This window comes from Tursiops truncatus, chromosome 16 (genome assembly GCF_011762595.2).
Source record: "Tursiops truncatus isolate mTurTru1 chromosome 16, mTurTru1.mat.Y, whole genome shotgun sequence".
Classification (NCBI taxonomy): Eukaryota; Metazoa; Chordata; class Mammalia; order Artiodactyla; family Delphinidae; genus Tursiops; species Tursiops truncatus.
Window position 1 is genome coordinate 17,494,241 of NC_047049.1, and position 25,211 is coordinate 17,519,451.

The 25,211-nt window shown below is 46.1% G+C and overlaps 1 protein-coding gene across 1 annotated transcript in view; it reads left to right on the plus strand.

Moving 5' to 3' along the window:
* LOC101324798 (guanylate cyclase 2G-like) overlaps positions 1-22,765 on the plus strand; it is a 46,410-nt gene extending 23,645 nt beyond the window's left edge. The window contains 16 exon segments of the mRNA XM_033842380.1: positions 1,020-1,157; positions 1,739-1,771; positions 1,773-1,823; positions 2,462-2,566; positions 3,316-3,387; positions 7,767-7,935; positions 9,522-9,716; positions 14,445-14,616; positions 15,349-15,489; positions 16,622-16,814; positions 18,574-18,748; positions 19,910-20,008; positions 21,293-21,360; positions 21,363-21,392; positions 22,663-22,700; positions 22,702-22,765. Of these exon segments, the coding sequence (XP_033698271.1) occupies positions 1,020-1,157; positions 1,739-1,771; positions 1,773-1,823; positions 2,462-2,566; positions 3,316-3,387; positions 7,767-7,935; positions 9,522-9,716; positions 14,445-14,616; positions 15,349-15,489; positions 16,622-16,814; positions 18,574-18,748; positions 19,910-20,008; positions 21,293-21,360; positions 21,363-21,392; positions 22,663-22,700; positions 22,702-22,765 (1,743 nt within the window).
* The last annotated feature ends 2,446 nt before the right edge of the window (positions 22,766-25,211 follow it).

The window sequence follows — 25,211 nt, forward strand, 5'->3', positions numbered from 1 at the left end:
ATCCACGTTACTCATGATATCCAGAGAATAACAAGATATGCAGATCAACCACTGAATCAGAATTTATGTTTTTGAACAAATGTGTGAATCTTAAATATCTCAAAGCGAAAGAAAAGTGTTCTAGAATGTTGTTGCTTGTTAGAAAGCACTCAAGTTAGACCAAGGTATACAGGTTTGTTCTAAAGACATTTAGGTTCATTATAAAAGTAAGGAAAGCATGATGGGTCAACAATCAAACATTCTTCTCACGTTACGTGTATTTTGTTCCCGTTATATTGGCTTTATTTTCAAAATTGTAGTTTATAGTATGTTTCCTTTTATTGGTATCTTTGCATATACTATTCACTGAATAAGTGAATTACGACTTTCAAGAAAAAAAGGTGACTTGGCAGGTACCAAGTCAAGGAGGCTTCAACATGCTATGACCAGGAGACTGGGGTTCGTTTGTAAATTATTTTTCAAGTGTCCCGGGGATTCTGGGGCTCACTGGTCTGGCCTTGGGTGAATGATGGAATGCGGTAGGGGTGGTGGGGAGGAATTCTGAGCCTCTTCTCTTCAACTACAGCAGCTCTGCTTTGAGCTACTGTTTTCTACATTAGGCTTCCGAGTAAGACTCTTCTAGAAAAACAGGGCTCCTCTGTTTAAAATATATTCTTTAGGTGCTGGGGAGGCACTGGGAGTGTTACACAGAGAGTTCACCTCCTTAGATGCTCATTGAGGAAAATGACTGTGTCATCAGGTCACACATCTAGTTAAGGGCCAAAGCCAGCACTTGAATTTGGGCAGCCTGACCCCAGAGTCTTAACCACGACATTGTGATGTTGGCACAGACACGAGAGTGGTGCGGGTAGCAGTTCAGCCCTCACACTTCGGGTTAGAGAAATCAGGGTTTGAGTCCTGACTCTCATTTACTAACTGCTATTAACCTTGGCGCTAATTTTCCTCATCTATAAAAGGCGTAGTCTCATCGGTACTTGGTCATCCTACTGAGAGCACCTGAATCGTGTCCTGTTTCGCAGCCATCCCAGAGAGGCACACCTGTGTCGAGAGGGAACAGCAGTAACTCATCTAGTGTGATGATTTCTGGGGACTTAAGCTCCTCTGTTGAGAACCAGCAGGGCAGAGAGCTGTTTCATGCCCCAGTAGGGCTTTACCGGGTAATTCTGAGGGCAGAGTGGCTGTATGCAGATGTTCAAATTCTGGCTGTACTACCTACAGATGTGTGACCTTGAACTAGTTCCCTAACCTCAGGGATCCCATCTGGAAATGGGCTAATCACCCCCCTGCCCCCCCACCCCGCCTTGCAGGGCTGTGCTGCCTGTTAAATGAGGTCTGCTGTGTTGAGCAGCTGCTCGGCTCCTGGACACAGCACGGGGCCATCCGAGGGCTGAGCTGAGCAGGGAGGAGCTCGATGATCCCTTCTGTAGGTGGGTTTCTTGCCAGTCTTCCTGCCCCCCTTCCTAGCTCTTTCTGAGTGTAGCTTTTTCTGAATCAGCCTGGGTTAAGAACATTCCGCTTTGGGAGATCAGCTCAGCGCTTTGTGACCACCTGGAGGGGTGGGATAGTGAACGTGGGAGGGAGGGAGACGCAAGAGGGAAGAGATATGGGAACATATGTATATGTATAACTGATTCACTTTGTTGTAAAGCAGAAACTAACACACCATTGTAAAGCAATTATACTCCAATAAAGATGTAAAAAAAAAAAAAAAAAAATTCCGCTTTGTCTCCGGTTCCAGGGAAACCATGTGGCCATCTGTGATGCTGGTGACCCAAGCGCGAGCCTGGGTCAGGAAGCCGTCTGTGCTGCAGGAAATCCGGCTGGTGAGGCCCCCAGCCCTGGGAGGAGGCAAAGCCTTGCTGCCCTCTGCCTTGCCTCTCCCAGCTCCCTGTTCCCACCTGGGGTTGCGGGTGGCCTTCACCCCAAAGGACAATGGTGGGAAGCTGCTTCCCTTAACTTGGCCCATGACCCCCACCCGCCAAGAGCCCAGAATTTAGACCTCAGACGCTTATGGCTGACCCAGGCACCTGCATCCTGGGAGCTCTCCTCGCCTGTTTTTGCCTTTAATTCTTCCTGGCCTTAATTCTGCCTCTTCATTCTTTGTGTCTGTATCTGTCTCTCTCGAAGCTGGTCCTTGCAGGGGAGTCAGGCTCAGGGGGTCCACTTCTTCAGTTAATCCCCGTGACTTTGGGGGACTTTGATCATGCCTCTCGTTTATTTGCTGGAGGCAGACTGCCCGGATTTACCTCCCAGCTCTGCCACTACTAAGTTGTATGATCTTTAACACATTAATTTATCTTTTGAGCATCAGTTTCCTCATCTGTAAAATGGGAGCAGTCATAGTTCTTATCTCACAGGGTCTTTGTGAAAAATTGCTGAAAGTGTGTAACGCACACAACATTGCCCCTAGGGCAGAAGACACATTATAATCATAAGCTAGTATTACTATTATCATTTTCAGATGTATGAATTAAGGCATGAAAACTTTGTTCCCTTCTTTGGTATTTGCACAGAATCACCCAACATCTGCATTGTCACCCAATATTGCAAAAGAGGAAGCCTTAAGGTAAGTAAAATAGTAAATCTTTTTTTTTTTTTTTTGCGGTACGCGGGCCTCTCACTGTTGTGGCCTCTCCCATTGCGGAGCACAGGCTCCAGACGCGCAGGCTCAGCAGCCATGGCTCACGGGCCCAGCCGCTTTGCGGCATGTGGGATCTTCCCAGACCGGGGCACGAACCCGTGTCCCCTGCATCGGCAGGCGGACTCTCAACCACTGCGCCACCAGGGAAGCCCGGTAAATCTTACCTCAGGTTAGATTAGTGGCAGCTAATAAAGAAGCTTATAAGTGCTTTTGCCTCTTCATCCAAGAACAGCTCCTCTCTGGTTTAATTTCGAGACCTGAATTATCTTGCTGGGCTGCCTGCAGGGGATGAAATTAGCAGCGCAGTTGCCACGTGTCGGGTCTCTTTGTTCTGGGAAATTGTGTGAGCTTGGTTTCATCTCCTAAGATGTCATATCTACATCTGAAGTTTGTTCCTGGGCCCATCTTTCCCGAGGCATGTGACCACCAGCTTCATGTCAGGAACAAGGAAGTATCTGTAAAACTCAAGACTGCGTAACTTCCTCAATGTTGAGGCAGGTTATGGTTTCTTCCAAGGAGAGTTCCGGTCACTAGATTTAGAGTCCTCTGCCTCAGGTTGTATCATTTCTGCTCAACACCATCCAAAGCATTAGAATCAAATCCACTGAACCCGCGAAGATCACTGTGCTTCTGGTTGAGTCACTGGTAATGTTCCAAGTAATTGTGTTCTCTAGGATGTTTTGAGAAACTCAGGCAATGAAATTGATTGGATATTCAAGCTCTCATTTGCATATGACAGAGTCAACGCGAGTATCACATAAACCAGTGTAAAGAACAAATGCTATTAGTGTTTTTGAGGGGACCAAGCTAATGACCTGGGAATGGGTCCTGGTGGGGAAGTCACTCACTCTGACACATGGCAGCAGGACAAGGCTGGTTGTCATCTGTCAATCAACAGTCCGTCCATCAATCAACATTCCCATCCATCAACTGACAGACTCCTATGGGCAAGACCCTGCCTGGGTGCTGTGAGGAATACATGGGTGAAATGTAAACTCTGCCCTCCTAGGTTTTAGGGCCAGTGACTCCTTGAATGACTGTGGTAAGTTACTTCCCCTCTAATGGTAACCGCAGATGCGGTGAGCTTAGAAGAGCAGCTGGATTTTAGCCCAGGCTGAGGAGAGCATCCTCAGAATGCTAGTCCCTACCGATATGGCCCACCCGACTCATTTCCCACGTGTGAAACAGGGATAATAATAGAGCTACCTTATATTTTGTTGTGAGAATAAAGTAAATTAATATACACAAAGTGCTAGAAAGTATCTGAGCCGAAATAAGTACCAAATATATTTTAGCTATTATTGTTGCTGTTATTATTATTACTCAGCCTCCACGTAGGTTTAATGGACGTCGAAGGAGTTTTCTTCCTCAAGAATTTGATTGCTCTTTGTGTGTAAGGAGCTGAGTCTTAATGGCCCTGTTAAGCTTTGACTTCCCAGGCCTTAGTGGGAAGCCAGTGTATTGTTACCAGGAGACATAAACAAACAGAAACCTCTCTGTGACTGGTTTCTGACGACAGCCCTGGGCCACCACTCATTATTTCAGTAAAACTTTATTGAGTGTCTGTTAAGGGTTTGTCATACTCTGGGTACTTTCATATGAAGAGAAGGACTTGTTTCCATCTTTGAATGGCTTAAAGTTAAGCTAGAGAAAAAAAAAATAAAAAGTCATGAAGTGTACATAAGAAATTATTTAAGTGGCGGTGGAATGGTTATAAAATAGGAGGATGTGATTGGCATCCTCTCCTCCTCTGGGCTCCTCTCTCTTTCCCCTCACCCACTTTCCCTCCCTTCCCACCAAGCCCAGGGAAGTGCTCTAGTCTCTGGTGATCTGTCTCCCACCCAGTCAAAACAGTTGGCATCAGTTATATTGGATGTAAAGAGAAAGCTAGTAAGTTCTCACCATGGTGTGAATGACTAGTAGATTTAGGCTTTTCAGTGGAGGCATTTTGCTTTCAAGAATTGACTCCATATATATGTGTTAGCAAATACCGTATGCTAAAACATATATATATATAATCTAAAAAAAAAAAAAAAGAATCGGTTCTGAAGAACCTAGGGGCAGAAATAAAGATGCAGATGTAGAGAATGGACTTGAGGACATGGGGAGGGGGAAGGGTAAGCTGGGACGAAGTGAGAGAGTGGCATGGACATAAATACACTACCAAATATAAAATAGCTAGTGGGAAGCAGCTGCATAGCACAGGGAGATCAGCTCGGTGCTTTGTGACCACCTAGAGGGGTGGGATAGGGAGGGTGGGAGGGAGATGCAAGAGGGAGGAGATATGGGGATATATGTATATGTATAGCTGATTCACTTTGTTATACAGCAGAAACTAACACACCATTGTAAAGCAATTATACTCGAATAAAGAAAAAAAAAGAATTGACTCGAAGGATTCTCTGGAGAAATGCTGGGGTGGGTGCGAATGACACTTTGAAGGGGAAAATCTCCTGGTGGTCATCAGCTATTCTAGGTCACTGAGTCTATCCTCCACTCCATGCCAGGACAGAGGACAGCTTGACACCTTGCTTTGGTAGGCTCGCTATCTCCTGAAATGGAGTGTACACGTTATGGGATCCTGTAAGGAAGCTGCAATGCCAACCTTCGCTGAAAGGGGACTAAGAGTAACAGAAGAGGGCTTCCCTGGTGGCGCAGTGGTTGAGAATCTGCCTGCTAATGCAGGGGACATGGGTTCGAGCCCTGGTCTGGGAAGATCCCACATGCCGCGGAGCAGCTAGGCCCGTGAGCCATGGCCGCTGAGCCTGTGCGTCTGGAGCCTGTGCTCCGCAGCAAGAGAGGCCGCGATAGTGAGAGGCCCGTGTACCGCAAAAAAACCCACCAAAAAACAAACAAACAAAAAACCACAGAGATGTGTGCCATCTCTTGCAGAGGACTACATTCCTAGGATTCCAGCATCCTGAAACATGTTATTTTTGTCCTAATGGAAGGAGCTCCGCTAATATACCTGGATGTCAGGGGTGGTCAGCAGCGACTAGAATGTGGAACGTCTCATGCTGGGGGTGGGCCTGGCACTAGCAAGGGCAGGGACAGTCGTGTGTGTCAGGGAGACTCCTGTGGAATGGAAAGGTCTCCGTGAGGTCAGAGAGAACTCTGGCTTGGACACAGGTCTCCCCAGATTTCAAGACCAGACCTCTCAGCCTGTTGGAACCTCGCTGGAAACATTCCAGAGGGAGCCCCACCCAGGCCCTTCCTGTCTGATTGAGTTGTGTTTCCAAAATGTGATTCAACTTTATCACCTCAAAAAACAAATACACAGATTGATAAGGGAACACGGCCTCCTGATCTTTTAGGGGGCGAGGTGGGCATGGTGTACCCACTGTCCTGAGTGTTTCCTTATTGCTTTCTGTATTAGCCTGTATTTCTAATGCAACATTAGCTCAGGGTTCTTGCTAAAGCTGACAATGATTCAGCCTGTCGTCACTGCTGGAGGAAGAGGTGAGTCCCAGAGCTGGTGCCCAGGAGGCCTCTGGGTGCAATAGTCCGTTCAGGGGCCCTCCTCACATTCCTTCTTGTTGGTACCGAGGGCCGATGACTTCTCGTAACCACACCGTGTGACTCAGCTGGACTTGTGGTTCATTTAACCTGGCAGTGGTGCCAGAAGAATAGGTATGCTTCTACCTACCCTCTTCCTCCCCCACCTTCCTCTTACAGTCACCCAGGGCACCAGAAACAGTAAAACTAGTGGTTTAGAAGTGGCTGGGCTTCAAAGGCGACTGGACCTGGGTTTGTCTCCCAGCTCTGTCCCCACTCCCTGGGAGCAGTTTAAAACCCTGAGTTCCTTCATTGTGAGAGATCCCCATCCCCCGCCCTCATCTCCTTGCTAAGTAAGAATCATCACTGCCTTGAGGATGGAGCTCCCTCAGCCGGCCTTCAGATTAGGCCCTCTTCCTCCATTCTGATCACTCACCTCCGCACGCAGGCTTGGTTTGTGTGGGAGGTAATCTGCAGCTAGTATAGGTTCTTATATCTGGGCCCTAGCGTTGATAGTCTTTTTAAGCTCCGCAGGTGATTTTAATGTGCAGCCAGGGCTGGGAACAATTGACAAGGACAGGTGTTCTCAGACTAATAAGCACACGCATCTCCTGGGGATCGGGTTAAAATGCACAGACTGATCCAGTAGGTCTGGGCAGCGCCTGAGATTCTGTATTTCTGCCAAGCTCCCAGGTGCTGCTGCTGCTGCTGTTCCCTGGGACATCTTTCAAGTAGCAGGCGTCTAAGGCAGACCCATTTCACGGATGGTGAAATCGAGGCCCCCAGGTGATTTGTTTGAAGAGACTGACTGGTGAAGTCTAGACTTGAACACGTCTTCTGACTCTAGAGTTTGTTCTGTCCTCTTTATAAATAACAGTGCTTCATTACTGCATACAAATAATTGACGTAACCTCTTAAGAACACAGTGAATGACATGAGAATTTTTCAGCGTTCCTCATTTCATTGCCTCTCCCTGTGAAGTGCTCAAACAGGACCCTTAAGTGCATGTAATAAATATAATATTCTATTATTATAGAACCATTCTATGTAGATAGTAATGGAATATAATCCTCAATATGTAGGTAATAAAATAATATTTTAATTGCATAGTGTTGTTTCTAGATTGTTGATCTCCTTTATTATATTCATACAAATTTTTCATTATAATTTGTAGCCGTCTTTACTCTGTGTCAGGCACCATGTCTGGTGGTTCGCAGGTATCATTACATTTAATCTCCACAGCCACCCCGAGGGGGATTATCGTCATCTCCATTTTGACAAGAAGGGTGAGGCTTACAGGGAAAAGTAACTTGCCCTCTACTGTGTGGTAGAGCTGGGATTTGAACCCAGGAGTCTGACCACGAGGCTACATTTATTTTAAGCTGGCCTTGCGTTTGTGGCTCCACATGGAGGGGCCAGAAATAGTTTTCTCCTTTTTGGGGGTTCCTGCCCGGGGTGACCCCCTAGGCGAGGGGCTGTGTTAGTGGCTCTTGAACAAATGAACGTGAAGATGGGCATGTCTCCTGCCATGGGTCTGTCTGTTTCTGTCCATCTGCCGCTGTGTCTCTGTTTCTTCCAGCAGCGTCCGCTGGCACCTGCTCTGATTCATCTGCTCATTTCCGCTTTTCAGGGCTTGCTGTTCCTCCACAGGAGCCCACTGGGATCCCTTGGCAACCTGAAGCCTTCCAGCTGCCTGGTGGACAGACGGATGCAGGTGAAGCTGTCAGGATTTGGGCTGAGGGAACTCAAATATGGCTGGACGTACAGAAGATACAACGAGAGAACGACGGACCGCTCGGGTAACTGTTGGCAGGTCTTGCACCCACTAGCTGTCAGGAGAGGGGTAAAGGGCTCCTATCCCACCTCTGCTTTCTGAGGCTCACGTGCACGGGTACCTGCAGGTGGGCCTCCCTCTGGGGCTGATGGTATGTGGTTATTCCAGCCACCCAAGGAGATGAGGAAAAAATAACGCCCACGAGTGGCACGAGTCCATGGTGGGGTGTCTGAGTTAGGAGACTAGTTCCCACCCTGGCTTAGCTGGGTGACCTGAAGTGAGTCACTGCCCTTCTCTTCAGTCCTCTGTGTCTCCTCGCGTCTTCATCCTGTGCTCTCAGGGAGAAGGCGCGACCTGCCAGGCACCTTACAGATGATGAGCTCAGTAGTTCTCCAACCTCTCCGCGCTCCGGTATCACTTGAGAAGCTTTAAAAAATATGCAAGGGGCTGGGTCCCACCCCATGCCAACTGAATCAGAATTTATGAAGAAGGAGTCTGGGCATCTGTATTTTATTTATTTGTTTGTTTGTTTGTTTACTTATTTATTTGGCTATACTGGGTGTTAGTTGCAGCATGCGGACTCTCAGTTGAGGCATGCATGTGGGATCTAGTTGCGGTGTGCATGCGGGATCTAGTTCCCTGACCAGGGATCGAACCCGGGCCCCCTGCATTGGGAGCATGGAGTCTTAGCCACTGGACCACGAGGGAAGTCCTCGTATTGTTTTCTAAAAGCCTCTCAAGTGATTCTGATGGGCATCTCAAGATCAGACCCACCGCCCGGAGTCCAACCCTCCTTTACATGTGTGCAAATTGAGACTCTACGACTTTTCCTACTTCTCCAAGTTACTGAACACTCCTGAGTCTCACCTTGCACTGTCCTGGGCCCTGATGAGCCCAGTGCCCTCCACTTTGACTGCCTGTCTCTGAAGCAGCACACTCCCAGCAGCTTCACTGTGTGTACATGGGGAGGTTTCTATAATATGGGGGCAGGATGGTATCTTGCAGAGAAAGGCAAAGGGGAAATTTTGAAAACCTGCTAGCAGCCACTTCTATCTCCCCATCCCCCAATATATTTTCTTTTCATGATTATAACCTATAATGATATAAACCTATAAACCTCACTGCCAAAGAAATGTAGATTTATAAAATATACAGAATACATACATCTGTAGAGACAGAATGCAGATTGGTGGTTGGTAGGACATGGGAGGTAGGGGAAATGGGGATAAACTGCTTAACGGGCTCAAGGTTTTACTTTGGGGTGTTAGAAATGTTTTGGAACTAGGTAGAGGTGGTGGTTGTACAACATTGCTGGTGTACTAAAGGCCACTGGATTGTTCGCTTTCAAGTGGTTAGTTTTATGTTCTATGAATTGTTAAATCATTTTTTTACTGTAGGCAATATAGAAAGGGAAAAGGAAAAGGAAAGCCACCTGCGATTGCACCGTTGTGAGTTAAGTGCTGTTAACATGTTAGGGCAGGATCATCCTGATTATTTCCTCCCTATTCACACACACGGACCCCCAAGTGTGTGAATATGGAGAAAGTCTAGAACTATCAGGGCTGACTTCTCAGGGGCTGGATGCTTTCACTGCTCCTGTGCTTCCCTGAGAAAAAAGGAGCGGCTTTTCCAGTTCCACCCGGCAGCTGACATCCTCGGCTTTGCAGAGCTCTGCTGGATGGCTCCCAGATGTGCCCCTGTCGGGCACCCTGAAGGGAGACGTTTACAGCTTTGCCATCCTGATGAGGGAGCTGATCCACCACCAGGACCACGAACATTTTGATGATCTAAACCTGGCACCAGAGGGTAAAGCTGGGAGAGACTCCTTGGCCGGCTTTGGTCATTCGGGCTAGCTTTTAAGTGCTTGTTTTTATTGTTTTGTTAAATGTTTATTAATTTAGAATCTATTCCATTCTTTAATTTTTAACATTCATATTTTTTAAATAATTAGAAGACAAATTGCAGTTTGGTTACCAAAAAAAAAAAAAAAAAAAATCAAGAAACTCAGAACTATATAATTTATTCAAGAAGAGCAGCCCGAACAGTTCTGTTAGAAAATGAGTCAGATTGTGTCACTTCTCAACTCAAAATCCTCCCTTGACTTCCCATTTGGGGAGTGAAAACTAAGTCCTTACAATAGCCTGGGAGATCACTGGAGGCCTCTGATGGGGCCTCTATGACTTATATTAGTGTCCTAGGGCAGCCGTAACAAACAACCCCAAGCCTGCTGGCTTGAAACAACAGAAGTTTATTCTCTCACAGTTCTAGAGGCTAGAAGTTCAAAATCAAGGTTCAGCAGGTCTGAGCTCCCTCTAGAAGCTCTAGGGAAGATCCATTCTTTGCCTCTTCCAAGGTGGCTGCCCCAGCGTCCCTGGGTTTGTGGCCAGGTAGGTCTATGTAGAACCATCTTCACATTGCCGCCTTCTCTGTATAGATCTCTTCTGTATGTCTCCCATGAGGACACTTGTCCTTCGATTAGGACCCACCCAGATAACCCAAGAAGATCTCATGCTGTGGCCTCTCTCTGGGCATCTCTTACCTCATATTCGTATATGCAAATTTGCCTCATTCTTTCTTAAGGACTACAAAATTTGTCATTGTAAGGCTATGTCATATATTATCTATTGATAGACATTTTGACTGTTTTCCATTTTTTGCTGTTCCAAATTGCTGCGACGAGCAGTCTTGTATCTTTGTGGGCATGTGTGAATGTTCCTTCAGGATAGACTTCTGCTCATGAAATTGAAGAGGTAAATGTATTTGATTCACTTTTTTTTTTTTTTTTTTTTTTTTTTTTTTGCGATACGCGGGCCTCTCACTGTTGTGGCCCCTCCCGTTGCGGAGCACAGGCTCCGGACGCGCAGGCCCAGCAGCCATGGCTCACGGGACCGGCGGCTCCGCGGCATGTGGGATCTTCCCAGACTGGGGCACGAACCCGTGTCCCCTGCATTGGCAGGCGGACTCTCAACCACTGCGCCACCAGGGAAGCCCAAGGTAAATGTATTTTAAACATATTTAAAATTTTTGATAAATGGTGTCCAATTTTCTACTTACAAAGGATATATTCAGGTTTGGTGTTTTTTTTTGTTTTTTTGGCCAGGTTGTCTCTTAACACATTCCATGAGGGAATTAAGGGCAAAAGCAATGGGAGGTGAAGCAAAATTTGATCAAAATTGATAAGAAAATGTATAGCAGGTGGAGCCCCCTGGCACTTTTAATTTCCGCTTTGGCTGCACATTGGAATTTCCTGGGAAACTTTAAAAACTGCTGAGGCCTGGATCTTAGACTCAGAGAATCTGATGTCACTCGTTTGGGGTATGGCCTGGGCGTCTGGGTTTTTAAAGTTCCCCAGGTGATTCTAACATGCAGTTCAGGTGGGGAACCACTATCTTGGAGAGAGGATAGGGAAGTGTGTGTGTGTGTGTGTGTGTGTGTGTGTTTCTATGTAAACCCAGCCCACTCTTCTCTCTTGATTTTTTTCCCGTCATTTCTTTTTTATTGCCTTGCCTACCATTTCTAGCCCATCCCCAGTGGCCTATCCCAACTCTCATCTTTAGAGCATCACGCATTCCCTGGAGGCTTTCTGAGTGTGCTAGTTGCTTTGAAAGCAGATTCTGATTCTAATCTGTGGCTAAATGAAGCAGACGTGAGACTCAACCTAAAAGGTTAATCTCAGATCCAGGGGCATCTGAATTTGGAACCCAGCAGCTAGACACATCTTCCCTCCACTGAACCCAGGCAGGAGCCCACCTACACTTGCTAAGCTCAGCTGCCATGTGATGGTGCCAACGGGGGGTGGGGGTGGGTGGGGAAGGTGTGGGAATGCTGTGAACAATCTGTATATTTCCCCCTCATTGTAGTCCTCTGCTCACCAGGGTAAATGAGAGCTGGTCACAGGGGACGATAGATACACAGGACCACAACCAGGAAAAGTACGACGTGCACCTAATTTATGGAGAAACACACCCTTCCATTAACTTCTCATACACCCCTGCCAACAATCCTGGTACTGGAAACAGTACGGATTCTCTGCGTACACTAGACCAATGGTTCTCAAATGTTTTAATGGGCATCAGGATCACCTGGAGGGCTTGTTCAAACAGAATTGCTGGGTCCCATCCTCAGGGTTCCTGACTCAGTAGGTCTGGGGTCAGGCCTGAGAATTTGCTTTTCTATCAAGATCCCAGGTGATGTGGAAGACCCACAGTCTGCGGAGCACTGGCCTAGCGTGGCCCCTCGACCAGTAGGAGCAGATCATCTGGGAACCTGTTAGAAAATCACGTTTCAGGCCTTACTGCAGACCTTCTGAACTGGAAACTGGGGGTAGAGGTGGGGTGAGGCGTGGGCCCAGGGTCTGTGTCTAATTAGCTCCCCAGGTGATTCTGATGCCCACTAACGTTTGAGACTTGATTTCCCCTCTTCCTATACTGTCCCGGTAAGAAAGAGGTCACGATGTGAAGTCTTCACCTAAGGACGGGGGTGTTTGCTCCACCACCTTGAATGGAGAAATAGCTACATAAATTGCTAGGAATTTATTTCTACAGGTTTGTCTATTCTCTCCCATTTATCTATCCATTCAATTTCCTATTATATTTCATTTATGATATTTATATATAATTTATTATATAGTAATTTTATATTTTGAGTTATAATCGAATACTTCTTTATTTATTTTGTGGCTCAAAGTGTTTTATCTTTGACCATTTCATTTCAGTTGGCTTCTGTGTACTTTGACATACACCCATGGCAGTGTTTTGTTTTGTGCTTCCTTAGTTTCTGGTGGTATAAGATGCTTTAGCCTCATCTTGTATTTTCCCTGCTCCAATACTAGAATCAGCTGCTTCTCTCTCTCTCTCTTTTTTTTTTTTCCCCCGATACGCGGGCCTCTCACTGTTGTGGCCTCTCCTGTTGCGGAGCACAGGCTCCAGACGCGCAGGCTCAGCGGCCATGCTCACGGGCCCAGCTACTCCGCGGCATGTGGGATATTCCCGGACCGGGGCATGAACCCGTGTCCCCTGCATCGGCAGGCGGACTCTCAACCACTGCGCCACCAGGGAAGCCCCTCAGCTGCTTCTCTTAAGAAGCCCTGGCTCCTGTATTGGAGAATGAACACCTGGACACTAGATGTGCTTGTTGCTACTGGGATGCTGTTGCTTCTAGCCCCTCTCATGGACAGAGCAAGATAATATGTGGGTATATACTAACCCCTATGTATACACACATTCCTATCTCTATCTACCCATCTGTATCTGTATTAAGCTAAACATGGGTCCATAGTGACATCTCCAATGTCGTTATCACATGTTTCATTTACTTTGGTCTCTGCCCATCACTGATCCATAACCTCCCTTTCCAACAGCGAGAATCCTGGCTCCCACCATCTGCCATCCACTTACTTATTTGTTCAATCCCAGTATTTGAGTACAGTCGTTTCAGAGTTCTTCATCTGTACCTCCCTGAGAGGCGATTCTACCAACTGGAGTGTAGTGGTTTTGAGTAGTTCCTTTTGACTTTAGCCTCACCGTCTCTAGTTGTTTCAGAAGTTACTTACGTCGGCACTTTACCCCCATCCCCTTCAATGAGATTAGGTCACACATTTGTAAAACAGATTCTTTTGTCACAGTCTGCATTCTGTCTTGCAGTTGTCCAATCTCCCAGCTGATATTTTTTTTAATTTGCATCCTTTAAGGTTCACTCTTTGTGCTGTAAAGTCCTATGGCTTTTGGCAAATGTGTGGTGTCATTGATCCACCAATGCAATATCGTGCAGAATAATTTTATGACCCTAAAAAATCCCCTGTGCTTCCCCTGATCAACTTCTTCTCCTCCCCAAACTCCTGGCAGCCTCTGAGCTATTTTCTGCCTCCATAATTTGCCTTTTCTAGAATATCATATAAACAGAATCAGTCTGTAGCCTTTTCAGACTGGCTTCTTATACTTAGTAATACATTTAAGATTCATTCATTTTGTTACACCACAGTGGTTTTTTTTTACCAAAACACAAATACATTGTTCTCAAAATATTATTTCCTCTACAAAACCTGGTTAAGCAGAATGTTTAATAAATGTCGGTAGAAGCCAATGAGGAAGTGAAAGAAAGTAGGTTTACAAAGTGGGACACAGAGGTGGGACATAGTAGTTAACATTTATTGTTTGTTAAAATAAGTTTTATGTAACATTTTATATGGAATGCAAATTGCGTAAAGCACACTTTGAGGATTTCTAATACCAAATGCTATACGCTCCTGAAAGCACGTGGAGATATGCTTCATTTCAAGAAAAGTTCTATTAGAAAAAAACTTTATCAAAAAAAGATTAATTAGGGTGTGCTTATATGTTTTACATTAGAGTCCCCATTTTCCAGGAGGATTCCTAATATTTCTTGTAAAATATTCAGATTTCTCTGAAATTCTGATCTGTTCAGTTTACTTAAAAACTCAATTTACAAATTTAAAAACATGTCTGTTTAAAGTGAAGTGTCCTAAATGGCACAAAGCTCAGACATTTAGCTACTTAAACCCCAGATGGATTTCAGAAATCACCAGCCAAATCAAGGACCCCAGGGCGTCAGCGCCGCTTCGACCTTCCCTGTCAGAAGAGGAGGGAAATGAAAAGATGGTGGTCATGGTGAAGGCATGTTGGGGTGAATCTCCAGAGAAAAGGCCCACTTTCCCTTCCATCAGGAAAACGTTATGGGGGCTTCCCTGGTGGCGCAGTGGTTGAGAGTCCGCCTGCCGATGCAGGGGACGCGGGTTCGTGACCGGGTCCGGGAAGATCCCACATGCCGCAGAGCGGCTGGGCCCGTGAGTCATGGCCGCTGAGCCTGCGCATCACGGAGCCTGTGCTCCGCAACGGGAGAGGCCACGGCAGTGAGAGGCCCGCGTACCGTAAAAAAAAAAAAATAAAAAAGTAAAACAAGAGCCTATAGGATCTAGAAACGCCCCTTACATCTGTCGTTTGAAAAGAAAACATCTGGTGTTGCCGTCTGAAAAGAAAAGAATGACCCGTCCTGAAATCTACATTTCTGCGTGACCATGACGATTGACATGGAGCATGTCGGGAAGTGGGGGTGGTGGGGAGGGCAGTGAAGGTTACTGTTTGTTGAGTGCCCACTGGGTACCAGACACAGCCTTAGTACTCATTATCTGCCTGAATCTACAGAATGACCCTGGGAGGTATGTATTACTATCCTCATTTCCCAGATGAAGAAACTGAGGCTCAGAGGGTGCCCCTCAAGCTCACAGGGCTGGTAAAGGACAGGCTCTGTCCTGCCAGGCGGCCTTTTGGCCATTGTCATTTCACTGCTGTCCATCGGCAACCCTTAAGTAGGAAACCTTAAGGGCGAGACATGTTGTCTTGGAATGTATACTTGGAAGTTGTTCTCCACTGTGGCCCTAAAGTTCTTGGAAAAAGACTTAAATCTCTGGGTTCTTTTAAAGCGGCGTGAATGTACTGAACAGTATGGTGAGCAAGCTGAGAGTGTACCCCAGTCACCTGGAGGAGGGGGTGGAAGAGAGGACCAACTAGCTGATGGCCGAGAAGAGGAAAGTGGATCAACTGCTGTGTACAATGCTGCCCAGGTATTCCAAAGTAGCAGGGGCCTTGACAAACTAGGAAGCAACACCATCGCTATTTAAGGAGACCTCACATGGAGAGACTCTTTCCTGTGTTCTTTTGCTAAGAGAATGTTAGTCTCTTCTAAAATGCGTCAAGCATTTTGTGTGTAATTTGGTACACCTTGTAAAGGGAGATAGAGGCAAGGCCCTGGAATCCACAGGAATTAGAGAACGCAGGTCTGTAAAGGATGGAATATAGGGGATGCAGCAAGAGGAAGGGACCACTAGATGGCGCTCTAGTTTCAGGAGTCCAATTAATTACTACCCTCAGCATATAAAGATTTTACGTCTGCCCAAATGCTTTGCACAGTGCAATAGGCACCAATAACTTCAGATTCAAAACTTGCTTTTTTTGGGCTCTGTTATCACCTGTGCACTCTCTAAACACTTAGAAGAGCATCTGCTGTTAAAATTCCAGCACCCTGGGCTTCCCTGGTGGCGCAGTGGTTGAGAGTCCACCTGCCGATGCAGGGGACACGGGTTCGTGCCCTGGTCCAGGAAGATCCCACATGCCGCAGAGCGGCTAGGCCCATAAGCCATGGCCACTGAGCCTGCACGTCCGGAGCCTGTGCTCCGCAACGAGAGAGGCCACGACAGTGAGAGGCCCACATAACGCAAAAAAAAAAAAAAAAAAAAAAAAAAATTCCAGCACCCTTCTTATGTGTCTTGACAAAGAAATGGGGCTGGGGATTTGAATGTGTCAGTGTGAGATTGATTGATAGAAGCAGAAATGTTAATTTGTGGATCGATGAATGTTTACATTTGCTTCCACATCTGCAGACTGAGTCGTTAAAATCAAATTCTATGACCAATTGGGGCAAATGAAATTCCCTCAGGGAGAAAATCTTTTTGAAAAGGCATTTATGTGAACTGCTTCTCACCCCTCCCTGAATTTATACCCACCAATTCAAATATCTCTTTAGAGAAAATGCAGGCAGAGAAATGGGTGTCAAAAGAATCCCTCTAGATGATGGATTTTTGTGACCCCAAAATCTAACCCACCGAAGAAAAAGATCTACCAGGGAGACTTTGTAGGGGTCTATAGGAGACAAGATGAATGATACTGTTCAAAAACGATCCTATTCTCTGGTTTCAGCTTCATTGGAGAACAGCTCATAGCTGGAAGAGCCGTGGAACCAGAGCATTTTCAGTCCATGACAATCTTTTTCTCTGACATTGTTGGATTCACAAAACTCTGTTCTCTCAGCTCCCTGCTGCAACTTGTGCAGCTCCTTAAGGACCTGTACAGTTTATTCGATCACATCATTAAAACTTATGATGTGTATAAGGTGAGACACCTGGTTCCTGGGTTGTGGAGACACACATGACCCTTGTAGGCTGTCTCCGGGCATGAGTGAGGATTAATCCAGCCCTAGACCTCAGCCAGGAGGAAGGTTCTATTTCAGGCTGGCAGTCTATCTCAATTCATGGCAGAAACTCAATATTTGATTCCTGTTTGTTTTCTTGGAAAAGGGCTTGATTCATCACAGATGTAGGTGCTTGTCAAGAATCATCAGTTGTTCCCTCTGTTTCCTTCCATTATTTTATCTCACAGTAAACACATTTCTAAAACAGGCATTGACCTTCTTCTGGCTAATTCCTCCAGTTCCCTCCTGAATATATTTTTTCCACATTCAGAGAGGCTCACATTTATTCTCCTTTAAAGACTGTCTTTGGATCTGTCGTGAGTCTCACTTCTGTTACTGTGCCCTTAGCAATTCAGGTGAAGATAGACCCCCAAGCTTAGACTATCAGACTCACGGCTAAAGGTCAGACAGCAACCACCCGCCTAGTGCTACACTGGGGATGTATGAACAGGATCACCTAGAGTGAAAAATGAATCTTGCAGGGGAGGAGAGCAACATAATAATTTGGCTTCATTCACTGGTGGTGATGATGAGGCCACTTTGTGTGCCTTCTGGCTGTTCAGATGGGGCCAGATCATGACTCCAAGGTGCCCATGTTCACACGCACCTGGTGGGCAGCCACTAGTTTACCAGCTCTGACCATGATTGCAGGGCTCTGCCTGTGGTCCTGGAATCAGGAAGACTTGGGACAGTGCAATCATGTCCCCTGGCAACACATCCTCAATGGTTATCCCCCCAAATTCCCCAAAGCTGTTGCCTCTGGTCAAGAGCAGAAGGAAAGATGGTACAGGTAATCACAAAGAGCAGATCACATTCACCCAACAAAAATGGAAGCTGCTCTGCTTAGACGAGCCTCCTCTGGGATTTCCTCTTACTGTTTTCTTCTTAGCTACGTTTTGCATGAACTAATGCTAAAATCAGTTTCTATTGCTAAGGGATGTGCCCATGGTGGGGAGAGGTAGCCTAGAAGCAGTTAGACTTGTGTACTTGCTGGCTTTGGGTCATTTTAGGGTCACCAGGAAGCAGACGTGGTCTTATTGCCTGGCTAAGGCCTGAAATTCCACATTTTCCACATCATCTTTGGATTCTGCTGAAAAGCAAACGTATCTGGAAGGGGCTGTAACTTTATGCTTACACTTGTCATTTATTCTCTGTGGTGAATGAAGGATCTGAAAGATGATTTTATTAGGAGGATTGGGGAAAAAGAGGACAGATCAGGCAGGTACATACATTTATACGTATTTTGTATAATATAAGCATATGTGTAATTGGATCTAAGAGCCCTTGTGTGGAGTGAAGACAGTTCAGCTTGGATAAGATGGATTGCACTCGATGGACCCGTGTGATCCTTCAAGATCTACCCCATCAGTATATTGCTGCCTGTCTGACTGGTTTTGAACTAGGGTTGGGGAAATATAATCACCAGCACTCTCAGATTTCAGAGAAGAAAGCAGAGACTGTGGGGAAGAGGTGAGGGAAGGAAGGCTTTGTAGGAGCCAGAACAAGAGTAGGAACTCGAGGAAATGCTGGGACTTGGATGGAATGAAGGTCAGGGAGTATGACCCTTCAAAGGCTGTGGCCTCAAACAGGATCAGTAATGAGGGGCCTTGTCTCTGACCCCACCATCACCCCCAGCCTCCCTCATGATGAACACAAGGCCACTTTCTTGCTTTATTTTCAGGCTGAAACCATTGGAGATGCATACATGGTGGCTAGTGGACTTCCCATCCGGAATGGTACCCAACACGTGGACGAGATTGCCACGACGTCCTTGCACTTCCTCAGTGCCACCATCCGCTTCCCGATTGGGCACATGCCTGAGGAGAAGGTTAAGCTCTGGACTGGCCTCCACACCGGTAGACAGCACTAAGGGCAGGTGGCCTTGTGGTCCAGACACAGCAGCAGGTAGTTCTAAATTCACATCCTAGGTCTGAGGCTTAATTTAGGAACCCTGAGAGCAAATGGTAGCATCTTCAGGGGAAAGAAAAGATTGAATTCTCTTTGCATGTGTATTTCTAGTTAGTCAGATTGCTTGGTAACAAGGACGAACAAAGACTCCAAGGCGTTGAACCCAAATTAGGAGGAGCCCCCGAACCAGGACATTTATTTGGGCTGCTTTCCCTCCATGCCTCTGCATCAAATGCCCTTTGATATGTTCTGTTTTTGTCAAACTCATGGGCTTGTGACTTGTGCAGAAGTGACCTGTACTTGGTTTAATGCCATTCTGTTACTGTCTTGAAATGCTTGATAATTTTTGAGTGGAAGATCCCTTATTGTCATTTGAGACCGGGCCCTGCAAACGATGTAGCCAGACCTGCTCTTACTTACCCTCCACAGCTTAACTAAAATAAAACCTGACTCCTAACCAGGATGAATTACTCCCGTGTTTGTGCCACTGATGCTTTGTTTCCATCTCCAGTGCATGAATAACACTGTCATTAATTTCTGTCTTAGTCAGTTTGGTTGTTATAACAAACTACCATAGACTGGGTGGCTTAAACAGCCCACATTTATGACAGTTCTGGGGGCTGGAAAGCCTAAGGTCAGGATTCTACCATGGGGGATTCTGGGGAAGCCCTATTCCCAGCTTGCAGAGGGCTGCCCTCTGGCTACGTCCTCACGGTACAGGAAGAGAGAGAGCTCTCGTGTCTCTTTCTCTTCTTATAAGGGCACTGGTCCCATCATAAGAGCTTTCCCTCTCACGACCTCCTCTAAACCTAATTACCACCTAAAGGCCCCACCTCCTCGTCATATTGAGGTTAGAGCTTCAGCATGTGCATTGGGGTGGGACACACAAACATTCAATCCATAACAGTTGATTATGTTGCTTTCCACCAAAAGTCTGTGGGTTCTGTAGTTTGCCTCATTGTAAACCCTGAGGTCTATTTCCAGGCTTTGTCCCCAGAGGCTACTTCACGAATGTTTATTGACTTGCTTTTGTTGACCTGATTTGCACTGTGGAGTCCCACACTTGGGAAATGCAGACTGGTCATGCGCCTCTGTCCTTCCCTTTGCAGGTCCCATGGTGGCTGGCATGGTAGGAATCACCAGGCCCAGATACTGTCTGTTTGGAGACTCTGTGAACATGGCCTCCAGAATGGAAAGTAGCAGTTTGCGTGGGTATCGTTTACAGCACTTTGCAAACACACGATCGCTGTCCCTCCCGTCCCCTATCTTTAACCAGAGAGTATTTTTAGAAGACCCATTTGCATTTTGTCTACTCTTTTCCATCTGGAGGATAAGATCATTATCCAATTCAGACAACACTGGTCACAAGCTTTGAAGATGGGTTTTTGCACTGTGTTCTCAATGGAGCCGTGTAAACACACATGACATCTCCTTCCAAGACTTTCCATCCTAAACAGCCAGGTACGCATATAGTAAGATCATTTAAATAAGGAGCAGCAGTTGGCAGACTTTTTCTGAACAGGGCCAGACAGTAAATATTTTAGGCTTTGGGGGCTATAGTCTCTGCTGCAACTATGTAACTGCTGTTGTTGTGTGAAAGCAGCAATTTGCAACATGTAAAAATATTGGGTGTGTTTATGTTCCAATAAAACTTTATTTTGCAAACACAGGTGGTGGGCAGGATTTGGCTTGTAGGTAGTAATGTGCCAATTCTGCTGTATAGTTTTGGCGATGCCAAAGAAATCTATGGCCAGGAACTCCTGGGGACATCAAATTCTTTTGCATTACAATAATTTTATTGTATTGATTATTACTAGACACATATATGCCATTTATCAGCTGAGACATTTATCAGCTGGAAAAAATAATTACTCAGTGATTTAGTTTTGAAAAGTTTAGGTTAACATTGTTTTGAATTTGTAAATCTTCCACAGTATATAAAAACACACAAGAAATCTTTTCCCCTCTGATTACTTTGTTGTCTAAGTTAATCAACTGAGTCTCAAATCCAGATTTAAACGTCTCTCTTAGCTTGTAAGTAAAGAGTTCAAGGACAAAATATGAAATTGGAAATGCTGATGTAGACTCCACACCTGACTTTAGCTGCAGTTCTGGTTACAAAGGACATTTTCAGTGGTACATCCCAGCTCTGGTACTGTCCCAGGGAGCCTGAGGACCCCAGCTGCCCTCATCCATCAGGAACACCAACTTGCATATGGGCTCCGTTCCGTCTTCTGTTTCTAAACCGAATGTGTTAAAGCTTGAGCAACACCCAGCAGCATCTGAGCAATGTCTGGATGGTTGGTGATACCAGTCCACGTGTCCTAGACGTGAGAGAGGTTGTCTGTGATTTGTTTAGTGAGAGGTGCTAGCAGTCCAAGAACTTGAGCCATGTGTGTAGTGTTCCCTCCCCACAGCAGCCCTTGCCCCACTGACATCCATATGAAATTCACAACCAAGGTGATGACTAGGCTAAAACTGGTTTCTGGCAGCTCTCCGGATTCAGGTCTCTCAGAGTACTGCAGGCGCCCTGCTGGCGTTGGGAGGGTGTGATTTGCAGAAGAGAAAAAGAGAGGCACCATTCTAGTCAAGGTAAGACTGGACGAAATGCGTGCCCACCCCCCCCCCCACCCCATTTCGGTCCCTGAAGGAGATATTGAGGAACTTGATGGGATGAGTGAATCTCCATGCCGTGGTTCGTGGAGACCACTAAGGTCCATGTGGAGGCTCTCATGACTGTGAGGTTATCTTCCTCCAAAGAGGACTGTACAATTCCCTTAAGTGGTCAAACATGGAATCTGTGACTTTGGCTCCAACCTAGACCAACCTCTTGTGTGATGCCTCCTTTCTCTTTGCTACACTGGTCTCCTGGCTTCTGCTTGAACACCCCAGTCTAGTCTCCCACAAAAGCAACAGCAAATATAAGCCCAGGAATTATAATGTCCACATTCTTCTATTTCCCTTCTCATGAGTCTAAAGTGCCCAGGTGGAGGGGATGGAAGCCCATTAGTTTGGGGGCACTTGGACCTCATCTGTACACATTTAAATATCTCTTCCCTTTCTCTCTGCCTTCCTTTCCATCCTGGCTTCCTGTCCATCACTGAAATGTACCATGATACCTTCTCATCTTTCTGATAAGCATTGCCCTTTCTGGGGGTGGTGGTACTCCTCTTGAGATGTTCTCAGGAGCATCTTGGAGATGCTCACAGTGGGAGTGGTGAGTGGTTACTATGACATTGGAAGTTTGAGTGGGTGTCAGGGTCCAGGGAAAGAAGTGAAAGGGAGGAGGTACCTTCAATTCCACAGTTTGCTAAGTCTGGCTCTGGCATGATGTATTTCATCAACGGACTTCAGGTAAGAGGAAGATTTTTCTAGATGTCAGCAGTGTAGACCTAGCTTTGAATCCTGTGCCACTTATTCCTAGCTGTCTCATTTGGGGGCTTAGTTTTATCATCTGTAAAATGGGAATGGTGATACTACTGCCCTCAAAAGGTGGCTGTGAGGATTAGTTGTGAACCTGTATGTGAGGTGTTTCACTTGGTGCCCTGCTCATAGTAAGAGCTCAAGAGATTTTATTATTATTTTAAAAAGATTTTCTTTGCAACAGACTTTAGCCTCCCCTGGCCCTCACCCCATAGACCATCGCTGACTGTCCATCTAGGCTTATCAGCAAAGTCCAAGGATACGATCACGATTTCATCTATGATGAAGCTTTTCCCTCACCAAGGCAGCTCCCGCCTGATTGCAGTTCTGGCTACAAACAACGTTCTCAAGGGCGACCTGAGTTGTCTGCTGAGAGATCACACTTGACAGGCAACCTCTCCTGCTCTGTGATTCACTAGCTCTCCTTTGCTTCCCACAGGGCAAAGGAGAGCAAACAACCTTCTGGTTGAAGGGCAAAAGGCTTCACGATCCCACTCCCCGACTTTACTGAGGATGAAGCTAAAATCCCAGAGATCTTCTGAGGTGAGTATTTTCTTCAAAATTGTTTGTGTGGTTCCAGGAAAGTCCATGGGGTGTCTTAAATATCCCCTTCAGGGGTTGTAGTTCGGGGTATTAAGTCAGTCTCCCAGTAGGGGGAGCCATCTAGCTGGCCTCCTCCGTCCACCCTGGAGTCCTGTGGCCTAGAGCAAAGGTGGAGTCAGATGAGCTGGATACAGTGAACTCATTTCCTGGGAGACCAGGGCTGCCGCTCCCAGACCAGCCAGCGAGCCTGCCTCCCCGCCAGAGGTTTCCAGCACAATAGCTTGCGAATTTGCAGTGAGTCCAATTTCATTCTGGGAAAGGGGAAAGCTGGAGGACGAAGCCTGGGGCCAGGGACCTGCCTTTCTCTGCAAAGTGCCTCCTCCCTAACCCTTGGTGTTTATTATATTTATCAGCTAATCGGCCTGCAAGGACGTAGAGGCCCACAGCAGAAGACATCTCAGGAATGTTTTCAGGGGCTAAAGCTCTAACTGAGGGGTGAATCGCTGAAATCCAACAGGTTCAGGCCGTCCCAGGCAGGCAGAACCCCTGCAGTCAGTGGCTGGAAGGACTGGCCCTGAGCTCTCACTTCCTGTGAGCACTGCAGCTTCCAAATGGATCATGTCCCATTCTCAATGTATTGCTTAATTTCTTTCTTATCCATCGGCAGGACTCTTCTTCTGCCCAGAGGTGGGCAGCTGAATTCTAGGAACTTCACAGACTCCATTTTCTATGACATGATCCCATTTTCATCTTATTTATTTATTTATTTATTTTTGGCTGCCTTGGGTCTTCGTTGCTGTGCGCGGGCTTTCTCTAGTTGCAGCGAGCGGGGGCTACTCTTCATTGAGGTGCGCGGGCTTCTCATTGCGGTGGCTTCTCTTGTTGTGGAGCATGGGCTCTATGGTGTGCGGGCTTCAGTAGTTGTGGCACATGGGCTCAGTAGTTGTGGCTCACAGGCTCTAGAGCGCAGGCTCAGTAGTTGTGGCGCATGGGCTTAGTTCTCCGCGGCATGTGGGATCTTCCCAGACCAGGGCTCGAACCCGTGTCCCCTGCATTGGCAGGCGGATTCTTAACCACTGGACCACCAGGGAAGTCCCAAGGATTGAAAGCTTTTGACTGATCCTCGGAAGGAGGGAAGGTAGAGACATTTATATGAAGGGGACAGGGGAGTTACCTTAGCATGGAGACAGTGGGCCAAAAGTTATCTTCTCATGCCTCATATCTTCTTCCCTTGTTTGGGATCAGGGCTTCTGGGTGCTAAGCACTTTGTTCCATTATGAAAGGGAACAAAGCAACTTCTGCTATGGGGTCTCTTAGAGAGACTGGCCAGTTCCCACCAATCTATCCATCCATCCATCCATCCATCCATCCATCTTTATGAATATTTCATTAATTCAAAGAGCATTTATTGAGTCCTTACTCTGTGCCAGGTACCACACTGGGGGACACAAGAAAATGTGAAACTTTCTATGATCTTTAGTTCTCAGTTTAGCTGGAGAGAGGAAACATAGTAGTAATGCAACATATTGAGGACTAACAGAGGTATGTACAAAAGAGCAGAAGTAACTGAGAAATCCAATACTGTTACATTGAAAGAGAATTAGAAAATAACACACAGACGTAGGGATAGGGTGGGATATGACAATCAACTATCATTATCCCATCTTTGTATCTGTATGCAGTGTGTGTGTTTGTTCCCTTCCAGCCCTAGCCCACATGCTTACACAGTTATGTTCATATAATAAAAACTTTGTTACTTCTGCCTTTTTCATCAAACATTGTAACATAAACATCTGGCATCCAGTCACACACATGTACATAGAACATATATACACATGTGCCTACATTCACACACACATGCACATATATACATACACATGTACACGCCTATACATATATACATGCACATATACACATATAGTGAGTATATACAGACATCAACCTCTCTATATCTATCTCTACAGCTATAGTGATAGCTGTCTCTATCAATTGGTAGAGATTTATGTGCCTGTGTATACTCAGTATATATGTGTGTATATATGCATGTCTCTCTCTATATTTTGTTTCAATTACTCAAGTTGGGAGAGAGAGAGAGAGAGAGAGAAGATGTCTTTAGTGTTCATAATTAGGAATTTTGATAAGAGCACTTTCCTAAAATCTATATTCAGGGTTTTCTTCTATGTCAACCAAGGATACCTAAGGGAGAAAGTACCCTTTCCTCCTCCTCTAAATGTCTGTTTTATGTTTAGCACTAATGGGAGTTTGCAAGAGAGATTGTTTGGAGAGTGACTTTCTCTTCATTCCTTAGTAGAGAAGTTGTGAAACATGAAACATGCAACCAAACATCATGGGGCTGTTGACTTTGAGTTGAAGCACATGCCGTTGCTGGTGACAGACGTGAGGGCCTTAGAGACAGGGATGACCACAAAAACTTTTCCCCCAGAC